Source organism: Kogia breviceps, chromosome 1 (genome assembly GCF_026419965.1).
Source record: "Kogia breviceps isolate mKogBre1 chromosome 1, mKogBre1 haplotype 1, whole genome shotgun sequence".
In the NCBI taxonomy this organism is placed as follows: domain Eukaryota; kingdom Metazoa; phylum Chordata; class Mammalia; order Artiodactyla; family Physeteridae; genus Kogia; species Kogia breviceps.
This window is the reverse complement of record NC_081310.1, coordinates 48,885,575-48,909,581: the sequence shown is the minus strand read 5'-3', so window position 1 is coordinate 48,909,581 and position 24,007 is coordinate 48,885,575. Positions and strand designations below refer to the sequence as shown.

The 24,007-nt window shown below is 35.5% G+C and overlaps 1 protein-coding gene across 3 annotated transcripts in view; it reads right to left on the bottom strand.

Moving 5' to 3' along the window:
* RC3H1 (ring finger and CCCH-type domains 1) overlaps positions 1 to 24,007 on the bottom strand; it is a 90,698-nt gene continuing 66,691 nt past the window's right edge. For 2 of the 3 annotated variants that reach the window (XM_059040739.2, XM_059040750.2), the window contains exons 8-20: positions 22,383 to 22,501; positions 20,983 to 21,095; positions 17,457 to 17,738; positions 16,939 to 17,153; positions 14,540 to 14,910; positions 13,880 to 14,047; positions 8,494 to 8,646; positions 6,068 to 6,281; positions 5,521 to 5,611; positions 5,264 to 5,396; positions 3,291 to 3,470; positions 1,795 to 1,910; positions 1 to 420 (exon numbers count right to left, since the gene is read on the bottom strand). In XM_059040739.2, coding sequence (XP_058896722.1) covers positions 270 to 420; positions 1,795 to 1,910; positions 3,291 to 3,470; positions 5,264 to 5,396; positions 5,521 to 5,611; positions 6,068 to 6,281; positions 8,494 to 8,646; positions 13,880 to 14,047; positions 14,540 to 14,910; positions 16,939 to 17,153; positions 17,457 to 17,738; positions 20,983 to 21,095; positions 22,383 to 22,501 — 2,306 coding nt within the window. In that variant the 3' untranslated portion in view covers positions 1 to 269. The remainder of the gene's footprint in view (positions 421 to 1,794; positions 1,911 to 3,290; positions 3,471 to 5,263; positions 5,397 to 5,520; positions 5,612 to 6,067; positions 6,282 to 8,493; positions 8,647 to 13,879; positions 14,048 to 14,539; positions 14,911 to 16,938; positions 17,154 to 17,456; positions 17,739 to 20,982; positions 21,096 to 22,382; positions 22,502 to 24,007) is intronic. The other variant, XM_067031258.1, reaches the window with a different exon arrangement.

The following is a 24,007-nucleotide window of genomic DNA, read 5'->3' as shown; positions in this document are numbered from 1 at the left end:
TTCACAGAACAAAAACAAATTTAATCTGAATTGCTTGCAGATACTGCTAATTTTCTTTTTTTCTTTTTTTTTTAAATTAAAAAATGCATTATTGTGAACTATGTGCAGGGTTTGTTTTTAGTAGTGGTGTTTGTGCACATTGCCTCCGGTGCTTTTCCTGGATTTCTCTGACCACTCTCAGAGAAAAGGTTTAGAAGTTATCTGTTCTCCTACCCCTACGCCCCACAAATTGGTTAGGAACAGAAGATAAAAGTAGGACTCCTCACGTTTTAGGGAGCAGAACTGGATGTAACTCCTGATTTCTGGGAGTCATTACTGTCCCCTCCTCCCTCAGGGTCCTCTGACAGGTTCAGAGAGCTGGTCTTGTTTGATAGGAGGCTGATGTTCTCTTGTGTCAAGGCTGATCCATTCGGCACATCACTGTTAATTTTTTTTTTTTTTTAAAAGGAAGTTTGGATTTTAAAAAAGGAGAGAGATAAAAATGATTATTTAGTAGAATAAAATAAACAGGGCCTTTCTTTTTAGCAGTATGGAATGGCATACGTGAATGGCATTCAAACTTTAATTTACAGCTCTATATCCATGCTTTATTTAAGCATAGGGGTTGGCAAACTAAGGCTAGCTAGCTGCCGGTATGTTTTTGTTTTTGTTTTTTTTAGCTGCCTGTTTTTTTTGTTTTTGTTTTTTTTTGCGGTACGCGGGCCTCTCACTGTCGTGGCCTCTCCCGTTGCGGAGCAGGCTCCGGACGCGCAGGCTCAGCGGCCATGGCTCACGGGCCTAAACGCTCCGCGGCATGTGGGATCTTCCCGGACCAGGGAACGAACCCGTGTCCCCTGCATCGGCAGGCTGATTCTCAACCACTGCGTCACCAGGGAAGCCCTTAGCTGCCTGTTTTTGTAAACAAATTTTTATTGGAACACAGCCTGCCCATTTGCTTGCATATTGTCTATGGCTGCTTTCACATTACAATGGCAGAACTGAGAGTTTTGATAGAAATAGCAAAATGGGAGAGGCCACAACAGTGAGAGGCCCGCGTACCGCAAATAAATAAATAAATAAATAAAACTCATAATTTAAAATGTTCACTATCTGGCCTTTAAGATAAAGTGCTGACCCCTGCTTTGAGCAGGTTTACTAGTACAAGAAATTGCTTTGAACCTAGGATAACGCATGGATTTAAACAGCCAAAAACCTAAGCCTGAAAGCAACAGGGCATTAGAAATTGTTGTATACCATCAGGAGGGCAACTCGGGACTATACATCAAAAGCCTCAAAATACCCTAAGTTGCAAAATACTCTAAGATGCAAGATATGCAAACAAAGAATTAACTATAGTATTGTTTATTGCAGGGTTGTTCATAATAGCTGATATGTAACCTTCTGTACCTGTAGAAGAATAATGGATGATATAGGATAGACCAAATTAAAAACCAGGAGGATGGGCAGGGGCGGGGTGGGTAGGTGGGTGGAAGAGGCTAAATGCCTACACACTTCAAAAAACCAGAAGGAAAAAAAAAAAAAAGACCAGAAGGGTATACATCAAAATGTTAACACTGGTTTTAAATAAATTAAAATACAAGGGGAAAAAGGAGATGGAAGCAGAAAATTTTATTTCTTAGGTATTAACAGATAACTCAACCTTGGGTCTGATCTAAAATAAGTTTTAACTCCTAAACTTATGCAAAAATATTCTTTTCTCAATGTATACAAAATAATATTTTAAAAATCAAATTATATATATGAGGGTACTTCTGTCATGACTGTATAAGACTATGAAAATGTCCCTTTCTTTACCTGAATGTCAATGTAAGGTCCTCAGCTGGAACCTTATTTTGTGGTTCTGGTTGTCCATTTTCTGCTTGCTTACTTGTATTCAATTTGCTTTTCATGTCCAGAGAACACTGGTTCTCCTTTGAAAGAAAATGAAATAAATTCAATTATCTTTTATTTAATGGTGCTAATGGAAGAGAGAACAGATATAGATAATACAAAATGATGATCAGAAATCATATTTAGTTCTGTAAAATGACCAAAGAAATAGGCAGATGAAAAGAGACACATAGGGACTTCCCTGGTGGCACAGTGGTTAAGAATCTGCCCGCCAATGCAGGGAACATGGGTTCAATTCCTGGTCTAGGAAGATCCCACATGCCACAGAGCCACTAAGCTAGTGCGCCACAACTACTGAGCCCGCATGCCCGAGAGCCCATGCGCTGCAACTACTGAGCTCATGCACCGCAACTACTGAAGCCCGCATGCTCTAGGGCCCACGTGCCACAACTACTGAGCCAGTGTGTTGCAACTATCGAAGCCTGTGCACCTAGAGCCCATGGTCCACAACAAGAGAAGCTACCACAATGAGAAGCCTGCGCAGCAACGAAGAGTAGCCCCTGTGTGAAGCAACTAGAGAAAGCCCGCACACACAGCAACAAAAACCCAATGCAGCCAAAAAGAGAGAGAGAGAGAGAGAGAGAGAGAGACACACACAAAAACATAATGGAGTACGGCCCACTTGCTCACTATCCAAGCTGGATAGCAAGGGGACCAATGCCTCAAGTTAACATGGAAAAATCTCACAGAAAAACTGATGACTCAGAAAAAGCAAGTCAAAATATAGTAAGTATCTATAATACATTTATTGAAAACAAAAAAATGAAATAACCCATCTATTTGCTTAAAAAGAATATGAAAACTATGCAACAACAAAAAAAACCAATTACCATGCAATCTGAGGGAATGGCTCAATCTCCTAAGACTAAAATTTACTGAAATGAGTGTTCATGCACTATGAAACAAACCCTAAGCATATCTATGGATACAATTCCACAAGAAATAATATGTAGATGACATCTCACTCATGACTGAAAAATAGGTCATCAATAACATAAGGGCCGTGAAACCTAGAAATGTTATTTGGTAATACATCTTTGTTTAACATGAGGGCACTGCAAAAAACACCATCCCCTCTGCTTCCTTAATCAATATGTTTAACAGAAATTTAGTAACTTCCAGATAACTGCCTTGTTTTCCCGGAAAGTTTTTTGTAATACAGAAAACTAAGACAAAGAACACACTCACACCAAAAGAGAATGAGGAGAAGAATGATAAAACAGGGAGGCAGACTATCTTCAGGACACTCATTGTCAGTATTAATCACTCAGTGCAGTGCCTTGGGGTGATAATTCTACAGTTCTAGATGATTCTAGAACTCCAGAGCCACGAGTTCAGCGACACAACTACACAGAGGCTTTCCTTTCAGCTTTCCTCTTTTTTCCCACCATAGCACTTACCATGCTCAGTTCCCGGGTTCTCTTCCCGATTTCCCTTTCCACCTGGTGCAGTTCCAAGCTCAGCTGCTCACTTGAGGGCGCTCCAGGCCACTTCGGCGGCGGCGGCGGCGGCGGTGGGGGCTGTGATTGGCCTGCCAAGGCGCTCGCCTCCCTCTGCAGCGCCAGCCTGCTACCGACAGCCTAGTGCAAAAGCCAAGCACATAGCTCAACACACGCCACGCTGCGCACAGTGACCAGGCCCGAAGCCAGACCCGCCCAAGCAACTTACTACTCATGGATTGGCAATAAAAATGATGCAAACGTAAAGCACTGCTTCTTTCTCTGAGTACCACTTGAATACAAAAGGGAAAAGATGGGGCATTTAAACTTAGTGAATAGTAATTTAATCTTTGGTATAAGTTGCTTTTTTAATTTTCTTAGTGGAGAGAGAAGTCAACTATAAATGTGCTTCTTTCCTTTTCTATTTTTTTCCTTTTGTTTTTTAATTGAATTTTCTCTGATGTAAATTCTATAATTTCTTTCATGAAACCTCAGTAATGGCAGGGACTTTTAACCACAGTAAGTTAAATAGTGCTGAAATTCTTTTGGAACAGAAAATCAGTCTAGAAATTTCAACTAAGACAAAAAGCCATGAAATAGCAAGGTAAGGAATAATGCTTTATGGAGTTAAAGGTCCAAATCTTCAACAAGTTAATAAACTAAAGGTGAACATAATAAACACAGCATTCTTTTTTCTTACGATAGGAATCAGCAAGAAGTTCTGGACCAATGTTAATAAAGCAATGGGAAAAAGGAGACAAACATGAATATTATACAGGTTTTTATTTCTAAACCTTGTTTACAATAAGAGCACAAGCCAGACACATGTTCAAAAACAAACACACACACACAAAAATCCCTCCTACTGGTCTTGCTAAGAAGAAAGTCTAAGAAAGTCGAATCAGTTAGAAATTTATTTCCAAAGCAATACCTTACTTATTATTACAGATATTGGTAGAAAGATCTAGATCTAGAAAGAAACGTTCTAAGAGCATCTTTTTCTCCAGAAGGGAGCAATGCATTTATCACTAGAATGTCTTTAGCTTTCCATATTCAAAGTCTATGTTCCAATGCAAAGGATAATATAAACAAAACCTAGTCTTCTGATGTGGCACTTAAAGGACTTTAAGAATTCTTTGCCTTCTGACATTTTGTTTCTCATAAGTATCAGGTAGCATGGTGGAAAGCACACTGAATTTGGAGTATGAAGAGCTGGGTTCATGTTTCAACCTCTGTGAAACTAATATCCTTCAGCCAAAAAGGGGGACGACAATACCACCTGCCTAATCTAATTGTCAGGGACATGTATGAGTCAAATAAGATATGTGATAGTAATTTATAAACTGAAAGAACTATATTAATGAAAGGTGTTATTATTATACAGAGGCTATATTTTTTAGGTCAAAGTTCTAAGCTTCTACTAAAGATGCTGACGAGTAAAAGAAGTGAGAGAAATTTTTTAAAATTAAAGAAAATATAAGAAATTAAAAACAAATCTTAAGCTAAAAGCATCTGTTGATTAAAAAACTATACACTATATACCTTCAACTTAAATGTACCATCAAGGAATATAAGCTCCTTTTATATTTTTTATTTTATATAATATTTTAGATAATCTACAAATTTTAGATTATCTAAAATATTATACAGTATAAAAATATAAAAGGAGCTTATATGTATACATATATAATATATAATGTATAATATATAAAACATATAAAATGTTTTCTATTCTCAGGTAACAGAAATTCTAAATTTCCTATTGTCTCAGAACTTCGAAGTACTTAAATTCTTTGAAAAATGGACAACTATACTAACTTTTAAGAAACAAACCTTAAACTTTTATGTTCATTTTACCTCAAAAGTTCCTTCTTTTAAAATCTTTTTGAGAACTCTTCAAAAACTGGAATGAAAAAATATCTCTAGGCTGGTACCTCTAGTCCACGTAGCTGGGTCTGTTGGCTAATCTGTTGGTTTAATTGCTGCAATTCTAGTCGTAGCTGTTCCCTTTCAGCAGATGGAAGGGGTTTTCCATGACTGGCCACTTCTGACATAGATATTCTCTCCCTTTTGTGGGAAGGAAAGTATGGAATAAATTTAAAATTTTATTTTTAAAAAATGTTATGACCAGAAAAACAAAGTAAGTTGAGTAATTTTCAAGGCTTGTAAAAGTAAAAAGAATAACTTATACCTCTCACTGAAGTGTCCCTGAGAAGGTATGTTTTGATGAGGTGAATATGGAGAACCTCCCCAGCCACTGTGGGTTCCATATGGACCATAATCTGTAAGAGAGTAATTTACAGTGGAATGATGCAATTCATAGATTTGATTCTTTTTTTTAGGTAGCCATAATCTAAAAGGCATAGGCATATTATGTACACAGTTATCTTGAAAGATGGAGGGGTATTGATGTTTGTTTTTCCCCCACTAAAATATCAATCTTTGTCATTTTGTCTTGTTTGATTAAAAAAAAAAATGAGATGTATTATTTTAACAAAAGCAATGAAACTATTAAAAATAACACATAGGTTACCTTCACATACAGATATTTACTTTTAGTTTGTACCCCCACAATTCCCTGGGTTATAATTACCTTTCTACAGGGATAATTCCACAGAAAAGTTTGAAGACTACTGCCCTGCAAGATTATGAAAAGCACTGACGGTAAATGGGGAGTAGGTGGTGCTGGGAGTTGTGACTATGAACACTCCAAATCAGCTTACCTCTGAGATTCTTACCTGAAATGTTAATAGATTTTGTGGGAGCTCCCTGAGGTGCCATAGCCTGCATTGGGCCAGCACCCTGATATATTGTTTTTGAAGTTCGAGAAATGGCACCAAACCGAGATACTGTTGGTCGGTCTCCAAATGGGATGAGGTCATCATCACTGGTTTCTGTTGCTCTTCTCTGAAGGTCCAATCGCTGGTCTCTCATTCCTTTACTCTCCACATTCTGGTAAAAAGTAAAATGAGAAGGTAAAAAGTAAAATGAGAAATCCACCCCACACTTAGACCTCTAACATAATTTCCTCTAGCTCTGTAATAAGGTTAAAATAGAGTACAATGTTCTTACTGATAAGACTAAAATCATTAGTTGCCTTTAGTTGTCATATAAAACATTACTTTTCAAACCTCTGACCACTTCCTATAATATTTTTTACATCATGACCCAGTACATGTATACATTCAAATATATATGTATTCGAATGTATATATGTATACATTTTCATGACATTTTTCCTTACTATATGTAATGTACTCTTGTATTTATATTGTTATTCTAATTCATTTCCTTAAAAAAAGGCCCATCGTGACGAATAAATTAATTTTCAACAATCAATAGTTAGAAAAATACTGTTTAAAAATATAAGTGCCAACATAGGCTTTTAAAAGGCATTCCAGTCAGAAAGATAAATGGAAATCTAATTGCTAGACCCTTGCTACTCAAAGAATAGTCCACAGACCAGCAGCATCAGCATCACTAGAGAACTCATTAGAAATGCAGAATTTCAGGTCTCATCTCAGCCTTACTGAATTAGAACTTGAATTTTAACAGATTTCCCAGGTAATTTACATGCACATTCATGTTTGAGAAACACTGGGGCAGACTTTTATCCATTTGGGAAATGTTTGATTACATCTAGGTTAGGCTGGAAAACACTTTTATTCTTTGTTAATTTAAGTAAATGAGTTTTATTTTGCTAATGTTTATGTTACTTTATTATAATAACTCTTTCTGAAAGTCAGGTACAAAGCAAGGGTTCCTATCTACCTCTACCTCCTCATCTCATTCCTATTCTTAGAAAGACTGTTTTTTATGGCCTAAAAACAATGTTTCCTTAATCCTACCACAGAAAAACAAAAGGTTCATTTTTGCTTTTTTCTCCTGTATATTCCTTTTTTTCTCTTTTTCTTTTTTTAATTGTCTGGCATCTAATCATATTTATGCTATAGATATCACTTCACTCATCTAAGTCTTCCTTTTCTATTACCAAGAATTGGTCTTCTCTCAACCAGCTGGGCAAATCTTTGTCTTTGAAAATCTATATAACAACCTAGGGAACTTTTGTTAGAATTAACAAGGGCAAATGAATAATAGTCAAAAAAAAAAAGAATAATAGTCAAAATAGTCAAGGTATACCTTTAACCCACCAATACTACTCCTAAGCATAACTTTCATGTAGTGTGCACAAGGAAACATATGCAAGAATGTTTACTGTAGCACTGTACACAATAATAAAAAAAAATTAAAAACAACCTAAATGTTCATCAACATGAAAATCAATAAACAATTATATTTATTTATTGTATGATATCAGTTATCATACAACAGTATCTGATAAAAGCAGTGAAAATGAATGAATTTGAACTATAGGTATAAATTTGGATACATCTCAAAAACAATGCTGAATGAAAATGCAAGTTGAAGTTTATAATATGTATAAGGTCTATAAACATTCAAAACAAAATTGTTTAGAAGTAGTATAAAATTATCCATGAAATGATAAACTCTCAATTCAGGATAGGGGCTATCTCCAGGGAAAGAGGGAGGGAGAAAATGAGATTAGGGAGGTAAAGAGAGGAAGATTTAATTACTTATGTAAAGTTTTATTTCTTTAAAGAATAAAGAGGCAATTAAGATAAAATAGCGATATATTTTAAGCTTGAGTATTAGATACACTGGTGTTACATTATTTTTTGTTAAAAAATAAAATGGCATAAGTGTAATAACACATTTCAGTATACCACAGCTCATCTGAAGCTAAGTAACTATAATTCTGACTCAAACACTAGTATTGTTCACTAGATTCAACTTTACTGTTTAAACTTAAAGAGTTGTAAAAGAGTTATAATTTATTTGGACAAGAAATTCAAGATCTTAATTATGCAAAATAATTTACTTTCAATTCTAAACAGCTGTTGGGTTAATTGCTAGCTTCACAGAAGCAAAAGAAATGCTCTTCTTTGTCTAGACAAGTTTGAGAATATTTTTACATATACCGGAAATTTAAAATAATATAGTTTAAATATAATTCAATCACATAGTACAGAATATGGTTTGAAACTTAAGCAAAGCTCAGTTACTTGTGTCTACACTATAACTGAGGATAATTTATTTGGTTTATCTTGATTTGTATTAATTATGGCTTAGTTATTACACATACCATCATTTCCACACTCCCTGCTGCCACAACATCTTTGGGTTTTGCATCTTTGGTTCCAATGTAGGAGCCGATGGTGTCACATGACCAGGGGGAGTACTGGCTATAATCATTTCCTTTGTATTTCCCAGCTACCTTCAAGTCTTCATCCAAAAACTACAGATGGAAAAAGGAAAAAAGAAACAAAATAGGAAATGGGTCTATGAGTAACAGCACAGAGAAAGCAGGAATTTCTTTAGAACATCATGCTGAAGCAACATAGTAACGGTTATTTGATTTGTGTCAATAGAAGATTTTTGTAGACGATTAAAAATATAAAACAAATGAAAAATGATAGTCAGGCTTTACACTTTGTTAACAGAGGGTCAAAAAGAAGTATCTCAATATCTTTCAAAGAATCAAATTAGGATTTTTAAAAATAATTTTATTTATTTATTTATTTATTTATTGCTGTGTTGGGTCTTCGTTTCTGTGCGAGGGCTTTCTCTAGTTGCGGCAAGTGGGGGCCACTCTTCATCGCGTGTGCAGGCCTCTCACTATCGCGGCCTCTCTTGTTGCGGAGCACAGCCTCCAGATGTGCAGGCTCAGTAATTGTGGCTCACAGACCTAGTTGCTCTGCAGCATGTGGGATCTTCCCAGACCAGGGCTCAAACCCATGTCTCCTGCATTGGCAGGCAGATTCTCAACCACTGCACCACCAGGGAAGCCCAAATTAGAATTTTTGAAGAGATTTGCCTATCCTCTTTCTCATCAGATTCAGTTAACACTTAAACAAGTATGTACTAGGCCCTAGTCTTGCTAGACACTCCTTAATGTTTCTTTCAATAACATTCCAGGTAAACGAGAGCATTAGAAATTCTTTAAAATGTAATCTTAGGGCTTCCCTGGTGGCGCAGTGGTTGAGAGTCCGCCTGCCGATGCAGGGGATGCGGGTTCGTGCCCCGGTACGGGAAGGTCCCACATGCCACGGAGCGGCTGGGCCCGTGAGCCGTGGCTGCTGAGCCTGCGCATCTGGAGCCTGTGCTCCACACGGGAGAGGCCACAACAGTGAGAGGCCCGCATACCGGAAAAAAAAAAAAATGTAATCTTAAATGTTCTATACAGTACGTGATGACGTAATAATTTTTTAACCTAAATCCCTTTAATAGCAATAATTCGTATCTTGAATAAATTCTGGTCCTTAGGGTTGAGTCAATGAAGTGAAAAGGATAAGATTCCTAATTTTCTTTTCTCAGGATAAGCTCTGAAATTATGTAATAACTAAATAGGTATTCTAGGTCTAATGCGTTTTTACTTACATTCACATTTGTGTAATGTTTTACAGTTTTCTAAGTACTTTTATGTATACGCTATCTCATATGTTCTTCAAGTCCATGAGAGACAACGTGGGTGATCGGACCAAGGTTACACCAGTATAGGGAGTGCTAGAACACTAATAAATTGCTCTCACTTTATCACAGATGTGTATACTGACATACTAATAATCCAGGGGGTACTGGTACATTTAAATGGCTCTGTGCTTCCCCCTATACTAAAAAAAACCTTCTATTTTCTGAGTCATCACTTTTGTCATCTGCACTGGCAGAGGGATATGCTGTTCACAGTACCACTCATTTTCAACCACAACTCCTGTTTCCATTGTTTATAACCTTTCCTTTTTTTTCGCCCTACTTCTACTTTAAAAATTCCAGCTCCTTTTTACATTTCTCCTCCGCTTACAAATTTTGCATAGAACAGCTAGCTTTTTAAAGACATGACCTACTAACACGAGTGCTTTTTCCCCTGCAATCAATGTATTATACAGCAATTAAAAAGAATGAGATAGGACTTTCCTGGTGGTGCAGTGGTTAAGAATCAGACTGCCAATGCAGGGGACATGAGTTTGAGCCCTGGTCCTGGAACATCCCACATGCCACAGAGCAACTAAGCGTGCGAGCTACAACTACTGAAGCCCACATGCCTAGAGCCCGTGCTCTGCAACAAGAGAAGCCACTGCAATGAGAAGCCCGCACACCGCAATGAAGAGTAGCCCCCGCTCACTGCAACTAGAGAAATCCCCTGTGCAGCAATGAAGACCCAACACAGCCAAAAGTAAAATATAAATAAATAAATAAATTTATTTTTAAAAAATAAGAATGAGATAAATTTATATACTGATACAGAAAGACATCCAGGATAACTGGTTAAGTAAAAACAAAAACAAGAAAATGCAAAATGTAAAATCTGAATGTATTATTACTAAATGATCTGATTAAAAATTATAATGATGTGTTAGTTCATGCACAGAAAAGTTGAAATATATATAAAAAGTTAAAATATATAATAAACTGACAGTGATATAGAAAATGAGATTTTGGAGAAATTTCTTTCTATATTATACATTTTTATAATGTATGAACTTAGTATAATTATATGTAGATTGTTTATAATCAGAACTGAAGTTTAATCATATAGCTTTGTATGTCAGTAACAAAAATAATTCTGTCAATAGATAAAGTTCTGTAACAGCCAGGCATTATTATAATTTTTATTACAAGTAAAAAAGTAATAAATACACAGTTATTATTTACTGAATGCCTGCTTTGTGCCAGATGCCTTATGTCTCATTTAATCTTCACCACACCACTGTGAGGTAGGTTTTATTATGCTTTATTTACAAATAGAGAAACCTGAGCCTCAGGGTTAATGAAGGCTAAGTAACTTACAAAAGATCACACACTGAGCCACAAAGCTGAACCTCACAGATAAGTATATTTCATTCGAAAATTAGCTCACTTTTCACCATGTCATACTGCTTTCCATATTTCTCAAAACACGGTATGGCATAACAAGGCTCTGGGATGTCTCCAATAGTCAGTTTTTGAAAAAATATCATGTAATGTCAATACCTTACAAGTAAAATTATATTAATAGATATTACAGCTTTACTAATTAACCTACATTATTGTGGAAAATTCATCCAAAGTGTTTAGACAGGAAAGCCAGATACTATGAACAATCTTTATTTAGTAGATTACTTTTGTAGACCCCAAAGTTTACTGTTCATTATATGCAATGTGATATATTTCAATTTTCATTGATTATTCATAATTTGTCAGCTAGAAATATTGTTTAGAATCATAATTCTACACATAAAGGATGTAAGACATTTTCCTTACATACTATCAACTGCAACCCTACTGAAAAAAACCTACTTGACATAAAAAAGTATATATATATATATATATATATATATATATATATATATATATATATATACAAACACACACACATACACACACATTGAGCTGAGGCAGTTATGTAAAATCAACAAACCAAAATAATTAAATAAATAAGATCAACAAAGCTGGCTTTCTGAAAAGATAAAACTGATGATAAATCCCTAGCAAGACTGACCAAGGAAAAAATTATCAGAAGTGGAAAAATGTCTACAGGGTCACTATAGACCCTGAAGACATTAAAAAGATAATAAGACAACACTCATTCATGATAACTGTTAGTACTACTTTGTGGAAATACTAATAACCCTCAAATTATGGTTTATTACCCTCTAGTATATTAACCAGTTTATTCTAGCAACTCTATTTCAGTGTTTTTTTCCCTGCTTTTCACTACCTATATTAGCCTGTCTCTCCTACTCTTTGTTCTTTTTTTTTTTTTTTTTTTTTTTTTTTTTTTTTTGCGGTACACGGGCCTCTCCCGTTGCGGACCACAGGCTCCGGATGCACAGGCTCAGCGGCCATGGCTCACAGGCCCAGCCGCTCCGTGGCATGTGGGATCTTCCCAGACCGGGGCACGAACCCATGTCCCCTGCATCGGCAGGCGGATGCTCAACCACTGTGCCACCAGGGAAGCCCTCTCCTACTCTTTGAATCAACTTTATCTTGCTGTTTTCCTCACTACTGAGTTAAATAAACCTTTGACAGTCTCAATTATAAAAACTAGGAATATAGGGAAATTTCATTAATCTGATAAAGATTACCTACAAAAAGGCTGACAGCAAACATCATAATGGTAAATTATTAGAAGCTCCATTTGCTCAAAGACTGGAAATAAGAAAACCTATCATCACTTTTATTTTATACTGGAGGATCTAGCTCACACAACCAAGATAAAAAAAAGAAAAGACTTAAGAATTGAAAAGGAGAAAGTAAAATGGTCATTATTCAGAGGACATGATTGTGTGCACAGAAAAGCCAAAAGAATCCACTAACAAATACTAGAAATAATAGGGAAATTTACCAAGGCTGCTGAACACAGGTGTCAAAATACACAAAAATCTACTTAATTTCTCTTTAATAATAACAAAGAGAAAATGAAATTTCAAAAAGGATTCTATTTAAAATAGCATCAAAAACAGTTTTCTAGGAATAAGTTTAATGAAAGATGTGCAAGACACTGAAAACTATGTGAGATATGACATTACTGACAAAAATTTAAGAAGATCGAAGAAGTGGAGGGTATACCATGTTCCTAGAGACTCAATATTGGAAAGATGTCACTTCTCCTCAAATGCATCTAAAGCAACACTGTCTAATGAAAATATAATTGACCCACATATGTAATCTAAAACATTTCAGTAGCCATATTAAAAAATAAAAAGAAACAGGTAAAATTAATTTTAACAATACATTTTATTTAATTGAATACACCCAAAGTAGTATCATTTTAACATGTAATTAATATAAATATATTGATATTTTTGGGGGGGACTAAACATTCAGATCCAATGTATGTTTTATGCTTACAGCACACATGAATTCGAACTAGCCACATTTTAAGCATCATTATCCACATGTGGCTAGTGGCTACCGTACTGGGCTGCCCAGATCCAGAGATTCAATGTAATCCTAATAAAAACTGCAGCAGATATTTCTGTGTACATCCACATGCTGATTCTAAAATGTGTCTGAAATTTCCAAGGACCAGGAACATCAAAGATAATCCTGAAGACCAAAACTGGAAAACATATACCACCACATTAAGATGTACAATACTACTACATTAAGACAATGTGGTGTGGGTACAAGGATAGAGAAATAGATCAATGAAACAGAATAGAGTTCAGAAACATACAGTCACCTGACTATGACAAAGGTGACCAAATTATGATAAAGGTGACTGCAGGGTACTGGGGAAAGGATGGTCTTTTCATTAAATGATGCTTGATCAATGAGATATCCTTTGGGGAAAAAATGGATCTTAACTCCTAAGACACTATATACAAAAATGAATTCTAGATGGACTGTAGATCTAAATGTGAAATAATAAACCTTTTAGAGGAAAATATCCTCGTGACCTTGGGAATAGGCGAAGATGACTTAAATAGGACACAATAAATCACTGATTAAGGAAAAACTGATAAAGAGACTAAAAAATATGTGCTTACTTCCTCTTGTTGGAAGGCAGAAGGCAATGTTGGTGAAGGTGCAAAAGGAGGTGGAGAGATAACCTTCCTTTCCTCTAGTTGTGCCATTATTTCCTTTCGTCTTCGATGTAGTTCATCTAGACTAGGATGGGGCTGGGGAGGGGGAGGAAGCCGGCTGTAAGGAGGCTCCTGAAAATGCAAAGATGAGTAAAAATTGAAAAAGAATTTCAGGACATATTGATTCACTTAGCACATATTTTAAATAAGCAGCTTGTATATTCATCTTAACATCCGAAATAGCAAGACTTAATAAAACAAAGCAAAGCAAAACAAACAAAGCCCCCCAAAACTCTCAGGCCAAAGAGCTAAATTTAAGTTTCTTTTTCTTGGTCAGAGACCATAATTTCGAAATAAATCTAGAAATGTTAATAAAACCATCTAATGTTCAGAAACTAAGATGGGTTAGTGGGAGTGGGGTATCAATTTTTTTCCCCTTAAAAAGTTAAAAAAAAAAAACCTATGAAGATTATGAAAAGGTGAAAAAAGAGAAGATGCTTTCTTCTAAAAAAGAACTGATTGATCAAAGAGTTATTACCATGGCAAAAGGTTAAAAAAAAATCACTGCAAGCAATAATCAAGTAAATCTATATAATAAGCAAAAACCCCCAAAACCCAGCATACTCTGTTGTACGAAGGTCTGATCTGAGTTGGGTGGGGAGCCACTGGATAGTAACCCTCCATCTGTTGGTATCTTTCTCTGGATTCTGGTACATAGGATGGTACTGCTGCAGGTGGAATCTCAATGGGTATAGGACTTTCTCGGAAAATCTCCTCTCTTGTATAAGACTGAGCAGGGTATACTCGACGGCCATCATAGTGTGGTGGGTACATAGGTGGGTACTGTTGTGGTTGTGTGCCATACTGAGAGTTTACTACACGATCTTGGAGGTACGGTGGATAATGATCCAAGTAGGGAGGACCAGGTTCAGGAGCAGATGGTGGCGGTCGGACAAAGCGGGACACACATTGTGGTGGTGGAGGATAGTACATACCTGTACAATAATACAAAAGAGGAACCAAAAGCAACAATGAGCCAATCTATTTTTCTATTTAAGACTTTTCCTTTTAAAATATTTCAACAGTAAAGAATTAAAAATCCACTCCTTTCTTTAGATGTTTTTCCCTCTGCTTATATAGTCAGGCTAGCTTTGAAAAAAATAACAAGCAAAAATTATCCTTAAATGTTACTGAAAACACCAATCTACTTATAGTCTACAACAGTAAATTGGCTCTCTCAATTGTCTGACCATCTTTCTGGTGTGCCTTAACATACTGCAAACACTAAAAAGAAAAAAAACTATATTTCCCTGAAGCTTATGTTCTACAAATCACTCATTTGCATAAGTTTTGAATATGAAATTGAGTTAACTGGAAAGAGATCCATTCTGCTGGTACAGATCTAGTAGCTAACTGCATAGCTCTAGAGTTCTTTGTTTTTTGGCTGTGCCATGCAGTATGTGGGATCTTAGTTCCCCACCAGGGACTGAACCCGTGCCCTCTGCAGTGGAAGTGCAGAGTCTTAACCACTGGTCCGCCAGGGAAGTCCCCTAGAGTTCTTGAGACAACAGTCGTGGCAGTAGCTTCCCAATTTCAAGACGTTTGCCTCAACTGATGAGCTCCTCAAGTTGGCAATTAGGGCAGAAGTTTCCTATTTCTACAGCTTCACTGTAACAGGTTCTTTCAGCAGCTAGCTCTGGGACTCATTCTTGGAGGCCTAGCTTAAGTCTGCTTTTCCAATGCTTCTACTGATTTTGTAGGACTCTGCATTAAACCTCTTTCTGCTAATATAACCAGAATGATTTCTGCCATCTGCAATTGAACCCTTACTGATTGAGCATATTTAAGGTTAATGCAACAAAAGCAGTTGGGTTTTTCCTGCAATGAATGGTCAAAAGGAAGTCACAGATCAACTTTTATCATATTCTTATATGTATTAATGACACCATGCCAACTTAAAACTACTTTTTTTGAAATCAGAAAGACATTGCTGATTCAAAATTAATATAGCCTTGGGGAAAGGAAATGGAGAACACCTTGAATCTATCCCAGTTTAAAAAAAAATAAGCACTATACTGTTTCTGACAGAGAGAGTCAACATTTTAGTTTAAATCGTTGTTTATTTTTTCACATGAATTACGTTATATGAAACCTCAATCAAGTCCTCCTTCATTCTCCATACCTGATATATTATCATTAAAACTGGCTAATTTTTCCACATATGTCTATTTTCTCAAATACTTTCTTTTTTCCCATCACACTAACCCAGACCTCAACAGTCATGCCTGGATTAACAAGTCTCCTTACTCCTCCCTTGACTCTAGACTCTCATTTTTACAATCCATTTGTAAATTTTCCTTTCTATTCCCAATACCTCTACTTAGGGCATCCTTCCACAAAGTGTTTTGATTCCTCAAGTTCTCAATGATCTTCGATCTTCCTTAAGTCTTACAGTTAATTTCTACCACACTAATATTAACTACCACAACTGAACACTTCATTTTAAACACATATATAGATATATATATTCTCACACATATAGTTTTCTATTCTTTACTAATACTGATTCTATACTATAAACTCTCTAAAAGTATCTATTTGCATTTTTTCATATATATTACAGGGCCTAGAAAATATTAGGTGATAACTGAAAGCAAAAAAATGTACTGTGTGTTTAATTTATATCCACTGTAATATTAAATTCTTTTTTTGTACTTGAAGAAGATTTTGGTCAGGAAAATATACACAGCCTCAGCAAATTTCCATTGTCTACTTGGATGACTTACTTCTATAAATATGTAAACATACTTAATATACAACTGCTTTTAGTAGTTAGGGCAAATTACTTTTCATAGCTTTGCTACTTCATTTATTTCATACTATTTAGTTGATCATATAACCTCATTTTTTTCCAAGTATTAAAAAAAGAATATTTATTTTGAGATTACTGAAAATATGATCACTCTTGAAATCATTCTCATAACTTCTAAGAAAAGTGAGTGGCATAAATGAAAGATCATTACCCTGCTGATAAGGTGCTGGTTCAAATGGTGGAGCAGCTCCTCGAGGATCCTGGTAATAAACATCTGCCTGTTGTGCTGGATATAACTGAGAACCTCGCGGTACCATCTGAAGTGATTTGGTGACAGGCATAGGGGGCAGGTCTGTTGGCCCTCTTGGAGGTACAGGATGTGGATTAACAGGCAAGGCAGAAATACTCTTAGGGACAGATTCTAGCCTATGGGAGCAAGATTCTGCAAGTCAAGTTTAAGGTCTTGAAAATACTTCTAATGTACACAAATTGTTAAATGTAAAAAAAATTGCCACAATTTGGGAAACTGGTTTCTTCCAATAGCCATTTCTTCTACAACCTTTGATCTTATGTCACCTATGCTAATTGTTTCTCAAAAATCACTGGCACAGGAAATAGAAATAAAAAACAACAAAATAAGTCCCCCAAACAAAGCATTAATTATTATTTCTTCATTCTACTTTATGTCTATAAAGAAACTTTAAATAAAAGTTAGGAAAAACAACGTACAGGTCAGGAGGGGATCCAGGGGCACTACTGCTCAGGTGATCTATCTTTCCTGGTTTCAGACTAGAATCGTAGCTGGGGTCTGTCCCTCGTGGAATCAGCTGTGTTACTGTATTCCCTGCTGATACAATTCCATTTGGCAAAGCAGGGGTTTTTCTGCTAGGCAGATCCACTGCACCTTCATCCGGAAGCATAGATGTTGAAGGCAGGCCCACCTCATTAAGTTGACCCAAAGAGGCACTCAGGGGTCTTCTGGGAACCAGGCGTTTGTTCATTTTACGAAACCTATATAAAAAGCAAAGGCACACACCAAAAACCAAAACTGTAAAAGCAAAAGCAAAAATCAAGAACTAAAATGTATTTAAGAAACTTTCGGATAGGGCTTCCCTGGTGGCACAGTGGTTGAAAGTCAGCCTGCCGATGCAGGGGACATGCGGTCGTGCCCCGGTCTGGGAAGATCCCACATGCTGCAGAGCGGCTAGGCCTGTGAGCCATGACCGCTGAGACTGCGCGTCCGGGACCTGTGCTCCGCAACGGGAGAGGCCACAACGGTGAGAGGCCCACGTACCGCAAAAAAAAAAAAAAAAAAAAAAAAAAGAAACCGATACAAAAGGAAAGGATTCCAAGCACGTCATTTTCTGGAAATTCTCTTGAAACACTGACTTTAGCTATCAACTTGAAAACTTGTGTATGTGTATACACACACACACACACACACACACACTTTGGGGTAAGGGGCGGACCACCCATCAGGGGTAACCACTGTTAACAGCTTGGTATATAATACAGATTTTTCCACTCCATACACTGGCTTAATATTCTTACATTTGTAAGATTATAAATTACAGAAATAGGGTCATATATGGCTGCATAGTAAATATTTTCCTCTACTTCATAATCTTTAATTTTTCTTTATGTCAGTACATTTTAGGTTGTCCCCAATTTTTTGCTATTAAAACAATGCAATAACAGAAAATTATGTACATGTACTTTGCACTTGTGTGAATAACCAAGAGCAGAATTAAGATTAATGTATGCACGTTAGAAATTCTTATAATGCTCCAAAGCTATTATAACTACTACCGATTAACAAGAAAAGGCTTTTTTCAATATCTCATTAAACACTGGCTAGCCTTAGTCTTTGACAATTTGACAGTTCAAAAATATCAAGTTTTATTTTACTTTACATTTCTTTAACAATTCATGATATTGAACATAGTTTCACATGTTTGCTGGCCAATAGTGTTTTTTCTGTGACTTGCTTATTTACATGATCCATATATCTACTGGTTCTTCTTTTTCTTACAGATTTGCAGGAGCTCATTTTATGTTACGGATACCAGCCTTTTCTATGTCATTTCCCCACTTTTTTTTTTTTTTTTTAAAGTTTGTGGTGTTTGGGCCATTATCTTAGTTTTTAATTTTCACATAATCAAATTTATTGATATTCTCCTTTATAGATGCTAGGTGTCAATCTTAAAAAATCCTTCCTACTAATGGGCTTCCCTGGTGGTGCACTGGTTGCGAGTCCACCTGCCAATGCAGGGGACATGGGTTCATGCCCCGGGCCAGGAAGATTCCACGTGCCGTGGAGTAGCTGGGCCCGTGAGCCATGGCCACTGAGCCTGTGCGTCCGGAGCCTGTGCTCCGCAATGGGAGAGGCCACAACAATGAGAGGCCCGCGTACCACACACAAAAAAATAAAAAAAAAAAAAAAAAAAAAATAAAAAAATCCTTCCTACTGTAAGATTATATAACAACAAAAATTTCTAAGTACTCTATAATTTCCTTCTTAAATATTTAAATCTCTGATAAATTTATAATTTATTTTGGTGTAAAGGTAATAATCCAGCCCTATTTTTCAAATGGATAGAGTTGTTTCATCATTATGTTTTTTTGTTATTGATGTGAAATGCCACCTTTTGCACATATGCTGAGTTCCTATATGTATCCAGAACTCTTTCTAGATTTTCTATTGTATTTCATTGGTCTATCTATTCCTATGCTAATACCACAGTCTTTATACTTACTTTAGCTCATAAAACAGGTTAATAGTTATTAGTCTAGTCCCTGTTGAAGACCTTTTTTTCCCAAAATTTTCCTGGCTATTGGCATATTTTTTCTTCCAAATGAATGATTTTGTTAGGTTCCCAAAATCATCACGTTAAGATTCTAATTGGGATTTCACTGAACTTACTGTTTAAGAGGAAATAAAACCTTTATAATGCCAAGTCTTATCCAAGAACACAGTATGCTTCTTCATTTATTCAACTCTTCTCTTATATTCCTATGTAGTTTAATAATTCAATTCAATAAATCCTGGATCTTATTAGTTTATTACTTGGTTTTTACCTTTTTTTTTTTCCTTTTTAACACAAAAGGGATTTTAATGTCACCTTTTTAACTGGTTATGTTTCCCTTTCTAGTTTATATGAGAGCACTTCATTTTTGTAAACTAATTTTTTTATTTGCTACCTTCCTAAATTCTTGTTTCTTTTGTTTCTAGTATTTCTCTTGAGTTTTTCCATTTAATGATTTTGGCTATTTTATTCTCTTGTTTACATACATTAGCTTCAACTTGCAGAATGTTAAGTAACATTTTTTACTAGTAGAAAATTTTCCCTTACTCTTGTCTGTAACAAGACTGAATCTAATAAACTAATACCAATTAATAAGCATCATGCCATCATGCTGGCTTTTGATTTGAGATATAATTATCATGTTGGGAAAACATCTATAATGTTTTTGTTCTACTAAGGGATCTTGATCTATCACGGACATCAGATATTATTCAAATGCCTTTTGGCATCTTTGGATATGATCACGTGGTTATCATACCCATTCTTCTCTAACCCAGAGTAATTATATTATGCTACCTTTGCACTTAGTAATGGTGTCTATTTTAATGTATTACTGAATTCTAAGTTTTAATATTTGGAATTTTAAAAATATTAATGTGTGAGATCAATTTGTGGTTTTCTTTAATTGTGCTTTGTTAAATTTACTGTCAGCGTTATACTGGTTTGATAAAACAATTAAGAAGCTTTTCCTTTCTTTCTACTATGTGCTGGCAATTTAACATCATTGAAATTATCTGGTCCTTGAAATTTGAAATAATCTGTGAAAATGAGCCAGGCAATAAATAATTTCTTGAATAGAGCAAAGGGCAAATTTTTCCATTGGAAATGCATTATTCAATTAGTTAAAATCAATCAGTTAAAGTTGATGAAAATTCTTAGACTTTTAATTGGGGGGGTGGGGGGGGATAGTGAAAATGACTCACTTTTAGATGCAGTTAACCACAAGTAGCTTCCTACTTGTAGGCACAATGTAATGAAAGGTGAAGAAACTGCTTTGCTTTTCTTTTTTAAAATTCTGTATTACTTTCTAAACATTTCCTATTCATCAAAGGGAATGCAACTACATCTTTTCATATTTCTCAATGGCAGCAAATTATTCTACTTAATAATTCTATCTTATTCTCTTAACAAATTACTGGAAGGTTGAGTCTGATGACTTTCACACTTACTTTTCCAGTTCCTCCTGTGAGTGTGCAAATGTACAGCTGGCCCCACGAGGGCATCCTCCTCTCTGCTTCATGTCTCGACACATGTATGTTTTATATTTGCTATGCTGTGGAGGCTACGACCAAAAGTAAAACATTAGCCATTAAAAAAAATGTAAATTTTGCATTGCCATTTTAGGATCTTAATAATCTAGATGAATAATTCAGACTAACTCATACACTTATCTAGACTGCCCAGACAAAAGTCCTAGAAAGTGTGCAAAATAAATTACTTAAAAAAAAAAGTAGTCCCGATTTTTCTGATATGCTGATATTAACTATCAAACATGTAACATCACATAAACTCTTGATTCAATCTCATAAGAGCTCTATGTTCCAATGTTTTACAGTGGACAAGCAAACCACTGGAGATTAGGACTTTGAAATATTTAAACTGTCTCCTAATATTTGTTGTGGACAATGTTCAATATAGCTATACTCACAATTATGTTTCCTTATAACATACTACAAATCTACTAGAGGCAGAACTTAAAAGTTAATATTATTTTTGTAGCATTCTTCATGATGTCTAACAGAACAGGGAGTTAAAAGTAAGTTTTTAATTTTCTAAATTTCTTAATCATAAAATAAAGCCCTGATCTGTGCTTAAATTGGGAAAAGCATATCCATATTATTCAACTAGGACACTTTTAATATTTCTTACTTTTAAAGAAAAAAGGAATAGTGAATAGTCTATTGTTAATATTTACTGAGCCAGATAAATTAATAACAAAGTTTTAATTTATCAAGCTTACTACTACAAAATAAAACATGTACTGAACCTAACATAAATTCTGAGGGCAAAATGAAATTATTGGGAGTAAAATTAAAAACTCTAGCCATAACACAGGATATTATATTTTACTGCCATATATTTCATCTAAAAATACTTGAGGAAAATTTGGCCCACTCTCATAACAGACATTATGAATGAAAAATATCTGAATGCTAATGCAGAAAAAGCATTTACAAAATATGTGAACAGTACTGGAGAGATACAGCATTAGCACTAAAAAGTGATATCTACTGTCAAACTGAAATGCAATAGTAACCAAAGAGAATAATTTTATATAAATGGAATAACCTTTAGCAAGAATCAAATGCTGCTCTATCCAATGTGAAAACTGACTCCAGCACATTAGACCAACAAGGATTATTTAATTTCAATGTTGTCAGATAAAATTACTAAGCTAATCCAATAAACTGGCTGCTAACCATTCTAAACTATAAATCTTATAATTTTTGTTACATTCTTCATGATGTCTAATGGAATAGGGAGTTAAAAATAGGATTTTATTTTAGTTGTTTTTATCTGTAAGGATAGACACAGTGGCTTACTTCTAAGTTTCAAATATCTCCCTTACCTGCTGTTGATCTGCTCCTTTTTTGCTGTGATTCTGGATATAATCAACCAACCCGTGCACCACTGTACGCACAGCAACCAGCCCATTTTCTAGCTGTTCCCAAGTAGGAGGAGGAGCATCTACACAACAAATTTTAAAAATTTTCAGACTATGTTATTCAATGTTCTGCCCAATATTAAATTAGTAAAGGAGTGTCAGCACTTCAGTGAAATCAAGTTAAGCTTCATACAGCTATTCATGAAATAGCTTATTCACCTAAACATCATCTTAAAGGAATAAATATATCCTTTTAAAGCAGGGGTTACAATATAAAATAACTTCAGGGACAGTGAAGGTAACATAAAGGAATTAAATATGACAGATAATAAATGGCAACCGTCATCAGACCCTTAGTGTTGGAAATAGCAATACAGAGTGACAGGGTTTGTGTTAAAGAGTATGTCTCACATCTAAGATTATTGTTACTATTCAACTTTAGCTGACTGTTGTTATGTGAAGATGCAAGGCTGACACTGGCAGATACACCACTGTTTCCTAGGAAAAACTGAAATTTGAGATTTTTATGTAAAAATTTCTAGTTTTTGAGTGTTTGCACCTACAAAATATAGAGTATAGTGCAGACCAACACTTTGTGGATCAAACTTGACTGTGGACTACCTACAGTCAGCCAATTTGTAATGTCTATTTTGAAATTCTTTGTAAAGCAAGCATTGCTAAACAGAATGCTTAAAAAATTTAGTAGAAGAGCTATTATATAAAGCAGCTATGCTATACACACTCTTTGTTTAGTAAGTACTGTGACTTTATAAAGGAAAAATTAACTGTAAGGCTAAATATGAAATGTTCTCTAAAAGAAATATAAAATGAAGCAAGAACACATATGTAGAAATGACTTCCGGTTGGAACACTAAAAAACTTCTGGGTGATGGCCATTTGAACTAGGTTTTGAAACAAAGGTGGAATTTCAACAGGAAAAAAGGATAAAGATGCAGAGAAAGTAAAGAGATCAGTCATACAACAAAGTATTTTAACAAACACCTACTAAGTTCCAGGTATTATTCTAGTTGGGAGGGAAGCAGTAGCAATCAAAACAAAAATCTCTATTCTATTCAAGGAGAAAAGGCAGATAATCAATAAGATAAACAACCAGAATACGAAGTATTTAGATACTGAGTTGAATAAATAGAGCAAGCAAAGGGAGTGGGACAGGTATGTGTAAAATTTTAGACAGGGTAGCCTGAAAAGGTCTCCTTGAGAAGGTTACATTTGATTAAAGACCTGAAAGTAGGGTTTGAGTGTGCCTTGTAGATATATTAGGATATATGAGGAGAAAAACATTCTAGGAAAAAGAAAGAATAAGTGCAAAGGCCCTAATATAGGAGTATGCCTGACATGTTCACAGAGGTGAAATCTGGAATGAATAAGGTGGGAAAAGACTAAAAGAAGCTGGAGAGAGGTACAGGAAGACCAGATCATGTGAGGCCTGGTAGGTCATAGAAAAGACTGGCTTTTACTGAGTGGTGGAAAGCACTATAGAGTTTTTGAGCAGAGGGGTAATAGGATCACTCTGGCTCCTATGCTAGAACCAGACAGACAACGGAAGGCTATTCCATAATCTATGAAGA